The following is an 11225-nucleotide window of genomic DNA, read 5'->3' as shown; positions in this document are numbered from 1 at the left end:
TTATTTTAAACTGCAGAGTTTAATACAACTTTATACATGCATCCACACTGTCAATTTATGCATATTGTTAATTTCAGCTACTTCAGACATACATACATTTATTCACTGACATTTCTTATCATAATTTGTGAAGATGTATCTGAAAGTGCTTCATCTCAGGGATATTTCTAAGACACATGCCTTGCCCGTGCCCACTTAAACTTGTACAGTTAAGGCATGCTTTATTTATTTGCAAGTCCCAAAGCATCATGTACTAAATTCTGTCCTCTACCTGGAGATAAAATGAGCAGCAGTTATCTGGTTTATAGATTTGACAAATTCTTCTGGGCATCTGCCAACTTTGTACTCTACTTGAACTATAGCTTAAGAACCATATGAGATCACCAGGGTTTCTGCACAACTTCAAAGCTCCCTAAGCCAGAGCCATGCAGTTCTCAGGCTGAATAAATGTCGCCAGGCTCTGTGCACAGCTTTGAGGCTCCTTGAACCACAGCCACTTGTTCCAGAGGGTTTACAAATTCTATCAGGCATATCTGCAGCACACAAATTCTAATTCACATCAGCTATGTTTCTGCACTAAAAGGAGCTTCAACATTCAGAAATACATGGCTTTTAACTACCATTTTACTCTACCAAAACAAATTTCATTTGGTTGCCATTATAAAAAAAAAAAATCTGTAAACAGAAACAATTTTTTATACCATATTTAACAAAAAGAGGCCCTGGGAGATTCTCCTTGCAGTGAAAGTTGCTACTTATACAATCCCTTAGTAGGAAAAGCTCCTTGTCTAATTAAAATTCAAACGGTCATTTAAAAAATTCTCCATTAGCTGGAGAACACATATTAACATTTTAAGACACCTAATTTCCAGAATCTTAGATGTAGTTCCTAATCTATTTTAACCTGGCAACACGTTAGAATCTGAAACTTAATGCCTTCAACAGTATCAAGACAGCAGGAATGCTCATTTTCTCAAGAACAGCATGTGAACAGACCCAGGTGGACTAGTCAACAGTGAAAAGTGGGTTTTCTCTTACATAAGTAACTAGGTCAGTCTAATGCCCCTTTGTTATCCTAAATCATGAACTTCATCCTGTGGCAGAGTTAAGAAAGGATAACAACCAACCTCCTTTACAGATGCCACAGAAGAATCTCCATAGCCTTCTCTCCCGTCAAACATTAATGACATTATTTTCCCTTTTGTTGAACAAATACTTATTTATGCTAATCTCTTCTTTTTGTTTCATGTATTTGCATATAATTAAATTCTGAGAACTCCGAGAAATAATTCAGCTTTACTTGAGAACGATGGAAAACCATTACAAGTCTTCTCAAGGACTGTCAGCAGCATACAACTGGTACTATTAAAAATAAAAACCAAATAGAAAGTAATAGTTATCTGATTTTATTTACATTATCCCAGCTATTTTCTTTATATTTTGGAGAGGGACATGGAGTAGAACTCCTTCTTTCTTCCTCCTATTTCTGTCCTCTGTTGTTCTATTCATCCATCTTTAGTTCTAGTATTTCTCTCCCTTCATGCATTTCCCTAAAGGGATTTTTGTTCCCTTCTATTCTTGTCTTGGTAGCTTTCTCATTTCCATTATTACTGCTTTTGTTTCCTTCAGGTTTCAGCTGTTCTTCTGCCCTTTCCTCTTTCCACTTTTAGTTTGATGCCACAGAAAGCCAGACATTCCTCACAGACTTCTGAAACTAACTCTGAATCTTCTGTTCTCAGGAAACATATTTGTGAATTAAGCCTTTAACCTAAACACAAAATTGATTGGTTTCAGCCTCACACAGCAACAGAAGATCACAAATACTGGCCTGATCACAGGAACAGTTATTCATTGAGGAAGGTCAGTCAGAAGCAACCTAACCTTTCTGGCTGCTTCAGCAGCACACTTCAAGGAACATTACTGAAGCAAGAGATGCAGTCTAAAAGCAGCTTCCTCTCTGTTTATGTTTTAAAGAGAAGACTTTTGCCAAAAGCAGCCTCATTTTTTCAAAAATGCTAACACAACCCTTTATACTGGCTTAAACTGGTGTATTCCGATTGGCTAGAACTAGAATATGCTGCTGGTGTTAAAAGTCTCATTGTTTTAGCAAAAACTTTAAAAGAATTACAAAGTATCTTCTTGCGCAATTGACGTAACTCTTCTCCAAGCAGTTTGTCAGACTTGCATTTCACGTAAGAAAACTTGCAAAAGAGTTCAAGATGGAAGACTTTTTCTCTATTAATTTTCATTTGTGTCATCTGAAGCTACTGATTACACTTTTTTTGATCAAAAGCATGTTGACCTACTCTATCTTCCCAGAAGCAATATTGGACACAGCCATGCCTGAAGCTTTACATCCTCCTGCCTTCTCTATTTCATGAACCATCGTCCTGAAGACAGGCACTGGTTTGTTACACCCTGCTCTGTGGTTCAGTTTGAATTCAGTGTTTTACAACCAGCAGGCTGGTTGCATGTGCTAATTCTTCAGGAAAAGTGGGAGAGAAAATTGAGTATATCTGGGAGGAGAGCAGTAATAGAAATCTTTGTTCTGACAAGTGAACGGACAGTACTAAAACAAATCCATGTACATTACAGACTGGGAATCTTACATATTTTTGTCACCGAGCCTTTAATGTTAGGTATTGTAAAGAGAGCCTAGCAGGCTGATTTTGCAGTTTGTTGCCCAACTAAACACTTAAGTTAGAGCAGAGGCTGCCTTCCATTTCCTGCTAACAAAACCAGGACTCTCAAAATGGAAGAATATTTTTATGAGCTTTCACTATTACAGACTGTAACTAACACTTCAAACAAAGTGATAAGTACTGTAAAACAAATGTATGCTGTATTTGTATTCTGCATACAAACTCCCACACGTGGTGTTTTTCCATCTTTTGGGCTCAATGGATTACTGCTGAGTGTTTAAATTGTTACAGAGCTCCTCATTTTTGTTTTATTAATTTACATCCAAGGAATAATTGCACCCTGCTTACAATAACTTCCATAGGCCACTGCTCTAAAACGGAAAGATTTTCTTGGATACAGTGTGATTGCATGAGTTTACCGGTTGTGTTTTTTGAGGTTAAAAACAAGAATCAACTGAGGAAAGGGACCATTAATTGTGAAACTGAAGCATTACATTAGTAACTGAAAAGTAGAAGCCTGTAAGTGTTTTTATAACAACAGAAATAAAACGGTGGTGGTGCACACACCAACTAAAGTATTGAAAGTTCTCTACTGCCAAAACTGCTTAAGGCAACCTACCTCTCAAAGCCAGACGTTGAATAGTGTTTAAACTCTACTCAGACACAGCTTTACAAACTACAAATGCAAGCAACAGAAGTTACAATTTTGGAAAGAACCTGTGTCAGTGAGAGGAAACAGCTATCCTTCAGGAGGAGACAACTGCCATGATAATGTCTTCAGAGGAACACACACATGGAAACAGTGTAGCAGAAGAGATATTTCTATACTATAAAGATAATACAGATCCATGTGTACATAAGTATTTTTAACTACAGAAATCTTTTGATTGGACTTAGAATATATCTGCTTGGGCTTCCATGTTATATCTTTAGTATACAAAACCAGTTAATACTACGCCAACCTTCATAAATACAGAACAGACCATATGTTTAGCCGTAAGATATCACTGCACTCTCTGCCACAAACACTTGTTTGTTGAGCACGATTTCTGGAAAGATATAAAAGCCATTGGAAGAACAAATTCATCCTTGATTTAATTCTAAGGATTTTCAGCTTTTATGCTATGTGTTACCAAAAAGACAGCTAAAACCTGAATGAGGGCATCTACTGCATTAACTGTATAAGCTTAAACACAGATCTTAGACATGAAAAATCATTACAGTTGTCAGCCAAGGTGAAACTGATTCAATCCTTGTCATTCACAAGAGCTGCTGCAGAGACTACTTAGAGTTTGCTCTGATTTTAGAGACAGTGGAATCAGACCCTGATACATGAAGAACAAAAAAAGCCCAAAAACACCCCTCCTTGGTATTTTCACAAGTAATCTCGCTGGGCAATTACAGACAGGTGCTGACAGATTCTACAGGAAAATTATTCCAGTCTTCCTGAAAGTATAATTATAACTACTCTTTTGCAGCAAGACGTAGCAGATTCCCAAGCTATTTACAAACTTGCCTGGAACTGAAGTGTAGTTTCCTCTAAAAGGGAGTGATGTGCTCATTCTGCACCAGCTTTTCTGAGCAGGTTTCAGCTGATGCCCTGAAGTTATTATTTCTGGAAGCCAAAATAGCTACAAGTAGACTTTGACCAGAATGATGAGATTAATAGTCTTACTCTGTGAATGGAGACAGGAAGCACAGGCAAACTATATTTTGTTATTTTGCCTTTTCAACCCTCATTAAGAAGAGATTTTCACTACATCGTTAAGAGTTTTAACTAATTCTGATGAAATCTAATAGTTATTATTCCTCGTGTCTGACCCTGGAAGCTTCTAGCTTGAACCATTCTCCAAAGGTTTCCCAGTGCTTTAAAGGAGTTAAATAAGCACTTAACCTCATTTGACAACCAGAAAAACTGACGTATGGCAACTGCTTCCTTCCATAGAAACTTCTAGTTAGAAGTGAAAGATGCATGTGATCGTCAAAGAAACTACTGATATACCTAAGGCCACAGGAAATGCTGATGTCAAATCCCCGCGCCGAATTCAGGAGCTGCCACCTCCTTAGCCTGGCTGTAAACCACAGTTCCTTGCCCTCTGGACCTGCAGCCTTGATCCCACCATCACGTTTGGCAGCCTGGCTGGGTCTTTGGCAGCTCAACGTGGGCACCTCCTACCCATCCCTAGGATCTACATTACAGCCAGATTTCTGGAAAATCTGTTGTATGGTGGCTTTTCATACCGGGAGAGCTGTAGCTTTGTGCAAGAGGATGAGGTGGAGGAGGCAAGAGAAATTCACCAGCAGCTCTGTTAAGAAAACCCAAATACCATGCTTCCTGGTCTCGTGCGGTATTTGATGGACACTCCATACAAGCGCCAATCAGCGTGAAACTACTAATTTATAATCTTAAGACAAAAAAGGCAGAGGTAACATGGCTGCATTTCTAGGCACGATTAATGCTCTGAAAGACGGAGAAATACGAGGACCCTTGTCTTCCTCAAACAATGAGCAGAGATTATAAAACAACCTAAACATACTACCCCAACCTGTCTCCATTATGCAAACAGTAACTGGGAAAGCGTTCTGGGGGTGCCTTACATAACTCCTTGCTCTGAGTACCCCTTGGCACCCGGGGAGTTGATCTTCCCCCTAACCCCAAACGCAGCCCCAGCTCCGCGAGTGCCGTGCGGGAGCTCCCCGGGCTGGGCGCGGGCGGCAGCAGCGCAGTGGCAGCCGCGGAAACTTTGCGCCGCAGGGGCCGCGGCAGCGCCGGGGGAACCGGGGGGGCTCGGCAGAGCCCCGAGCCTCCTCCCCGGTACTGGGAGGGAGGCAACCGATGGGAAAGTTGCACCAGCCACCTCTTCCCGCCCCGCCGGAGACGAGGGGGCGGCGGCCTCCGGGGACAGAGGAGTGGCGGCAGGAGCTGCACAGCGCGGGGCTGGGGCGACTTACCCATGGTGCCGCCGCGGCGGCCTCCTCCTCCTGCTGCTGCTGCTGCTCCTGCAGCCGCCGCCTCTCCGCCGGCGCGGAGGGAGGCGCCGGAGGCGTGTGCGCGGAGCGGGGCGCGGCGCGGAGCCTGCGTGCGGCGGGCTATGAGTCAGGGCAGCACATCCGGGCACGGCCGGGAGACACCCCGCCCGACAGCCCGCCCGCCCGGCAGCACCGAGCCGCCGCCGCCGCCGCCGCCGGGGAAGGGCGGGAGCCGCGCAGGGAGAAAGGAGGCGGCGCGGGACCGGCGGCAGCGCCCCCGGCTGGGGAGGAGGCGGCGGCGGGGCGGGTCAGCGGCGGCTGCCGCCCCTCGGGCCTCCTTTGTTACAGGGGCTGGGGTGGGGCCGCCCGCCGGGTACTGGGGGCGGCTGCGGGGGACGGAGGGGGAGCGGGTGCGGCGCGGTGCGCCTTGCGCATCCCCGCACATCCCCGCACCACCGTCACTGTGCGCCGTTCCTCGGTCCGCGAGGAACGTGGGGTGGTTTAAACACGGCGAGCGCCGTGTTTAAGTTCATATTAATTATATGGACTCAAAGGAGGAGCGTTTTGCAAGAAGGAGGGGATTGTGCTGGATGGATAAGGGGGGGTTTTTTTAGGTGGTCTGTGTGAGGAAAAGGATCGGTGGAGGAAGCGGCAGGTGATGTCCAAGTGCTGCACGTTTTGCTGAACCAACATGACAGGTTTTACACCCGAAACTGAAAGGCACAAGGTAGTTCGGTGTGGAAGGCATTTTTAACAAGGAAACGGATGTCTGTGCTCAGTGGTCCCGGTTCCTTTCTGCCCTCGGGTGTTCAGTATCCGTAAAGTAAGGAACAATACGGAACTGTTTGCTGTTACAGTTCTCATAGCACTTTCACCGAGAAACATTTGAGGGGGAAGGAGATGTTGAATTGAGTAGCTTTTGTGGCATTTTCCAGTTCTTCCCATGGTCATGTATTCATGGTTTTACCGGAGCAAATCCTAAAGTACGGTTACATAGAGTAGGATCACAGAGCGTTTTAAGAGGAGTTTGCTTGCTGTATAGAAGTGGATGGGCCAGGGACAGTTCTGATTAGTGATGCAAAAAAAAAAGTTTCAGTTGAATCATCCCCCACAGTGGCTTCACAAGTGACACCAGTAGTCCCTCTCACCAGCAGTCAGCAGCTGCCAGGGATTTCCTCTCTGGAACAGGTCCCAGGAGCTTTCATGCCTGTAAAAGGGCAGTGTGATGTGACAAGCAAAGAATAATTCATCAGTCTTTCTGCAGAGCACAGACTGAACATGTTGGGGTTTATCCATTTACCTTGGTGTAGCTGTATGATTCACCACCTCTTTCCTTAGGACATAGCAGAATTTTGTAGTTGACTTCAGCAGGGTTAACCACTGTCCCAGTATGCAGAACTTGGCGCTGAAGATACGTGATTTTATGATCAACTGATACTGCAAATTAGTATGTTTTTATAATGGCTAGACAACTCCACCAGTCTCGTTACTGTTTTCATTGCACTGAGACTGCAGAAAATTCAAGCCAGAACATGTTGGTTTTTTAACTGCAGGGTTTATCTAATTCAGTACTTTTAAAAACACAGGGTTACTTAAATGAGTCTAAGAGGTGAAAAGCTGTATTTTTTTCTGCTTTCATCTATTTTTAAATCTTGTCTGAAATTCGTCTTTGTCCTATGTTTTTACCTCCTTATTTCTTTCACTCAACAATAAATTTTGCTTTGGCTTTTTAACTGTGTCCCAAATGTTTCCTCTAATTGTCCGGGGAAAAAGTCAATGAAATTCTCTCCTTACTGATCTGTCTTTGAGGGATCATGGAAGAGATATTCCACATATTATTTCATGTGGGATCAGTCCCACCTAGGATAGACTGGAGAAACCTGTAAAATGCTGAGGTTTCTCTAGTTTACTTACATCTCCTAACTGAAATGCACATGTATACCTTTGCAAGACCCAGAAAGGCAGGACCATTACCTGCTCCAAGAAAGGATTTGGAGGACAGTCACTTCTAAAGAGTTCTGCTTTCAAAAACACTGCCAGAAAGAGACTACAGAATGTCTTTGATTATAATTTATTTCAGTGGATTGAAAAGAACTGTACAAAACTAGGGAGACCTTTTTTTCTTTTAACTTATTAATTCTAGAACAGAAAGAGAAAGCTCCAAAGAAGCTGATGACTTGATTTTTGTCAATCCCTTAATTAGGTACAAGTTTACAACAGAACAAAGGGGTGTTGTTAAAAAAAATCCAAATCAAGTCCTGCCATTCTTACAGTTGAATGCAAGGTCATCTATGTATGGCTACACATGGAATAGTTCAAAAGGGAGTGGTATTCTCACGAGAGGAATGTTCATCTCCAAGAGACTACATAGAAGAATTTTGGGCCCTTAGGCTTAGATAACATATGTGTAGAAGATAATACACAAAATCAGTGTGCTGGTTTTTTTAAAGTGGTCAGCACCTGTGAAGTGTGGTCCAGTGATACCTGTGAGAATATCTCATTAAAAACAATGAAATTAGGATGCTCCTGATGTATTCATGAAGGAAAAAATTAATTAAAATCCAAGTTTTGGAGAAAAACTGGCAACTAGAAGTAATGTATGGAATTACTGGTGAGATTTGCAGTAGAAATTGGGAAGAAACCTCTACAAGTGTGTTCTGTGGATTTCAGAAGATGTTGAATTTTGACAGTGGTGGAAAGACTGAAAGATTCCTTCATAAAAATATCCTTTAGAACAGCTTATCACTGCTTTTTTTGTGCACTTCTAATGCGGCTGTGAAATTTGAGTTGTAGACTGTGGATGCTAAAAAGCAGGAGCAGAAGAATTTTCCAGCTGCTAAAGCATTTTGTGAAGTTTTCCTTTCTCATGCTTTAGCTGCGAAACAGTGAAAGACAGTTTTGTAAACTATTTGCAGGTGCAGGCTGTTGTGAGAATGCAGTGGGTATTGTTTTGGTTCACTGAAGAAAATATTTTGAAATAGGTGTCGTAGCATTCAGCTAATCACTCTGGGAGGTGTATGGTCAAGCAGCCAATAATGTCATTTCTCTATTGTGAACCAAGTTATATAAACGAGGTGATAATTAATTAAATAATCCCCTTCATCCTGGACCTGAATTCAGGTCATGATTATCACTGTCCCTGGGGACAACAGCAACAGTAGACTACAGAAGTTAGGAAGTTATTAATAAGTGCTTTCTCTGCACTCCCAAACATTGACTGTGTCTGCTGTCCTGCAAGGAAATGGAACATTTTCTTTGACCAAGTGACCTTCCAATGCTTACTACTTCATGAATTTTCTTTCTCAGATCTTATACCAATTTCAAATTCTCAGCACATCTCCTTGAAAATCTTCTCGCATACATTATATCATTTAATTTGGCACAAAGTCGTGTGTAAGGAATATATTTTAAATTGCCTCTGTACTGATGCTAGAAGGCAACAGGAGCATGCTGGGAAACTCAAATACATAAGGAAATACGATATGCTACTGTAATTTAGTGGAGTTCGCACCATCTGATGGGAATGGGCTGTCAGAACTTGTTCCGTCAGTAATGAAGGGCAAAGAAAGCAAAAGTGTGGGGAGCACTTTACCCCGTTAGAGGCACAGACAACCTTTTGAATCCTGGCACCCTGAGAAATCTCCGTTCTTGTAAAACTAGAGGTGGAAATAGTGCAGGGCTATCTGGGAGCTTGCACATGGAAAATAGGACAAGCTACTTCTTGAGACCTTCCTGTGGTATGTGAATGGGGAGATGATAAAAGTGTGCAGAGGGAAGAGTATTGCCAAGGGATGAGTGGCAAGTGGCTGGTAGACTTCTCTCTGAAGGTATGGTGCCTCACATGTTCCATGGGATAAGAACAGTTATTGTTTCAGAAGCGAACACCTTACCTTCTTCTATGATAACTCGTTCATGCTCCCTGATCTGCTGTGTAAGTGTTCATTATAAAGCCTTTCTTGTAAGTTGAAATTAGGAAAAGCCAACCTAAGGTACTCTTTCTATCTGTGAGTGCAATTTAAATACAAGAATGGCTGACCTGGGAAAGTGAAATCTGAGAAACTAACTAGTTTTTTAATCCCAAACTTTAAAAAAACAAAGCTTTAATCTATCTGAAGAAAAAAAGCCTGCATCTGAGTTTGTATGCATTGTGTATCATGCTGCAAGACTGCAGCAACCCTTTCTGGCCTAAAAATTTGGGGCTTTTTCAGTGAGCAGTCTCCATGTGTATTGGGGACAGTAAAAATGGCATATGATGTCTGGTACATTCATAACACATGAAGTTATAGTAGTTGTAGGTTTGACTCACACTTCAGAGCTGAGAGAGATTTCCTGTATAGTCAAGAAAGAATTTCTTCCTCCTTCCCCTCAAATTCAACTAGACAGTTGTATTATTTTTTATTTGCTTGCTAGGGTTTTGTATTTGTTATGTCTTTTTCTACAAACCTCAAGAAGATATAGGAGAGCAACTGGAGGGTAAAATTTTTCTAAGATTATTTAGTCTGTTTGAAATCTGTCTGCATGACCTAATCATAAGATCTGGACTTGGGAAGGACTTTGCTTCCAGGTGAGATTGGGAGGGGTCTCGCCAATATTTGCTTTTCCCTTCACTATGGAGGTGGTTTGCCAGCTGGACTCCTGTCTGTAAATCTCACCTAACCAGCACCCAGTCATGCAGCTGTCTTGGGTAGGAGAACTTGGTGGTTGCTGTTCCTCAGGGATGGCACACAGCTGAATTTGGCTAAATCCCGATGGGGTTCAGGTGAGTAAAGTCAGACTAATTATGAAACATCTAGGTTAAATTGTTGGCCCAATGGCTTCTTCTGGCATTGTGCTTAAGGAAGAAATTTAAGACAGCTGTGAGACAAAAAGTTGAAAAGGATGAAGGGGATTTCTGGTTTATATTCCTGCTCAAGGTGGGTGAGAATTCAACTTTCCTCAGCAAATTTAAATACCGTAAAATGAGAAGAGTTGAAATATTCACCAAGAAGGGGGATGGTCTACAGACATCTCTCGCTTATCTCTAAGTATGTTCTTCCCCTGACTGACTATCTCATGATTTTAGTAATATTCCTACTTAAATCAGAGGTGTGCAAGATAAACTGGAAAAAAAAAAAAGTTTTATTGATTCACATTGCTATTTCTGAGTAAGTGCTATCCTGTTCTTGTGTAAAGGCTTATTTGGGGGTTGTTAGATGTACAAAGCCATTATACAGTGCTCTTTATTTTTAATTGTATACCTTTAGTACTTCTTCATTTGTGTAAATTACATGGACTTAACCTAGTGAAGGGACTATATCTGCAGCAGAGTTTGCTATAGTGAGTTTTATTTTAGTAGTATGAAGCGTTTTATACTTAAATATTATTTAGTACTGCATAAACAATACTCTTCCATTAGGATAATTATGCCCTATTTATTTCTCTGCTTCCCTTAATTTCTCTAAGGCAATTAAAAGTAAGCTCTGTAAGTAATTTCTAAATTGTGAAAACTACTTTAGATGTGATAATACCAATGGAAATAATTTGAATTCTACCTGAGCAATAATAATTGCAATAGCAAAGCTGTAGCTGAGTAATGCTACTGTGTTTGAACATTAGTAATGCCTCAACTACAAG

General features: G+C 41.7%; 1 protein-coding gene across 1 annotated transcript in view; it reads right to left on the bottom strand.

The window, feature by feature from the left end:
* The window catches only part of RAP1GDS1 (Rap1 GTPase-GDP dissociation stimulator 1), a 90750-nt gene extending 84980 nt beyond the window's left edge, over positions 1-5770 (bottom strand). Inside the window, exon 1 of the mRNA XM_042049725.1 lies at positions 5595-5770. Coding sequence (XP_041905659.1) covers positions 5595-5598 — 4 coding nt within the window. The 5' untranslated portion in view covers positions 5599-5770. The remainder of the gene's footprint in view (positions 1-5594) is intronic.
* Positions 5771-11225: the final 5455 nt, after the last annotated feature.

Source organism: Corvus kubaryi, unplaced genomic scaffold (assembly GCF_017639235.1).
Source record: "Corvus kubaryi isolate FWS band 111438036 unplaced genomic scaffold, C.kubaryi_AGA036_p1.0 71, whole genome shotgun sequence".
Classification (NCBI taxonomy): Eukaryota; Metazoa; Chordata; class Aves; order Passeriformes; family Corvidae; genus Corvus; species Corvus kubaryi.
This window is presented reverse-complemented; position numbering and strand designations above follow the sequence as displayed.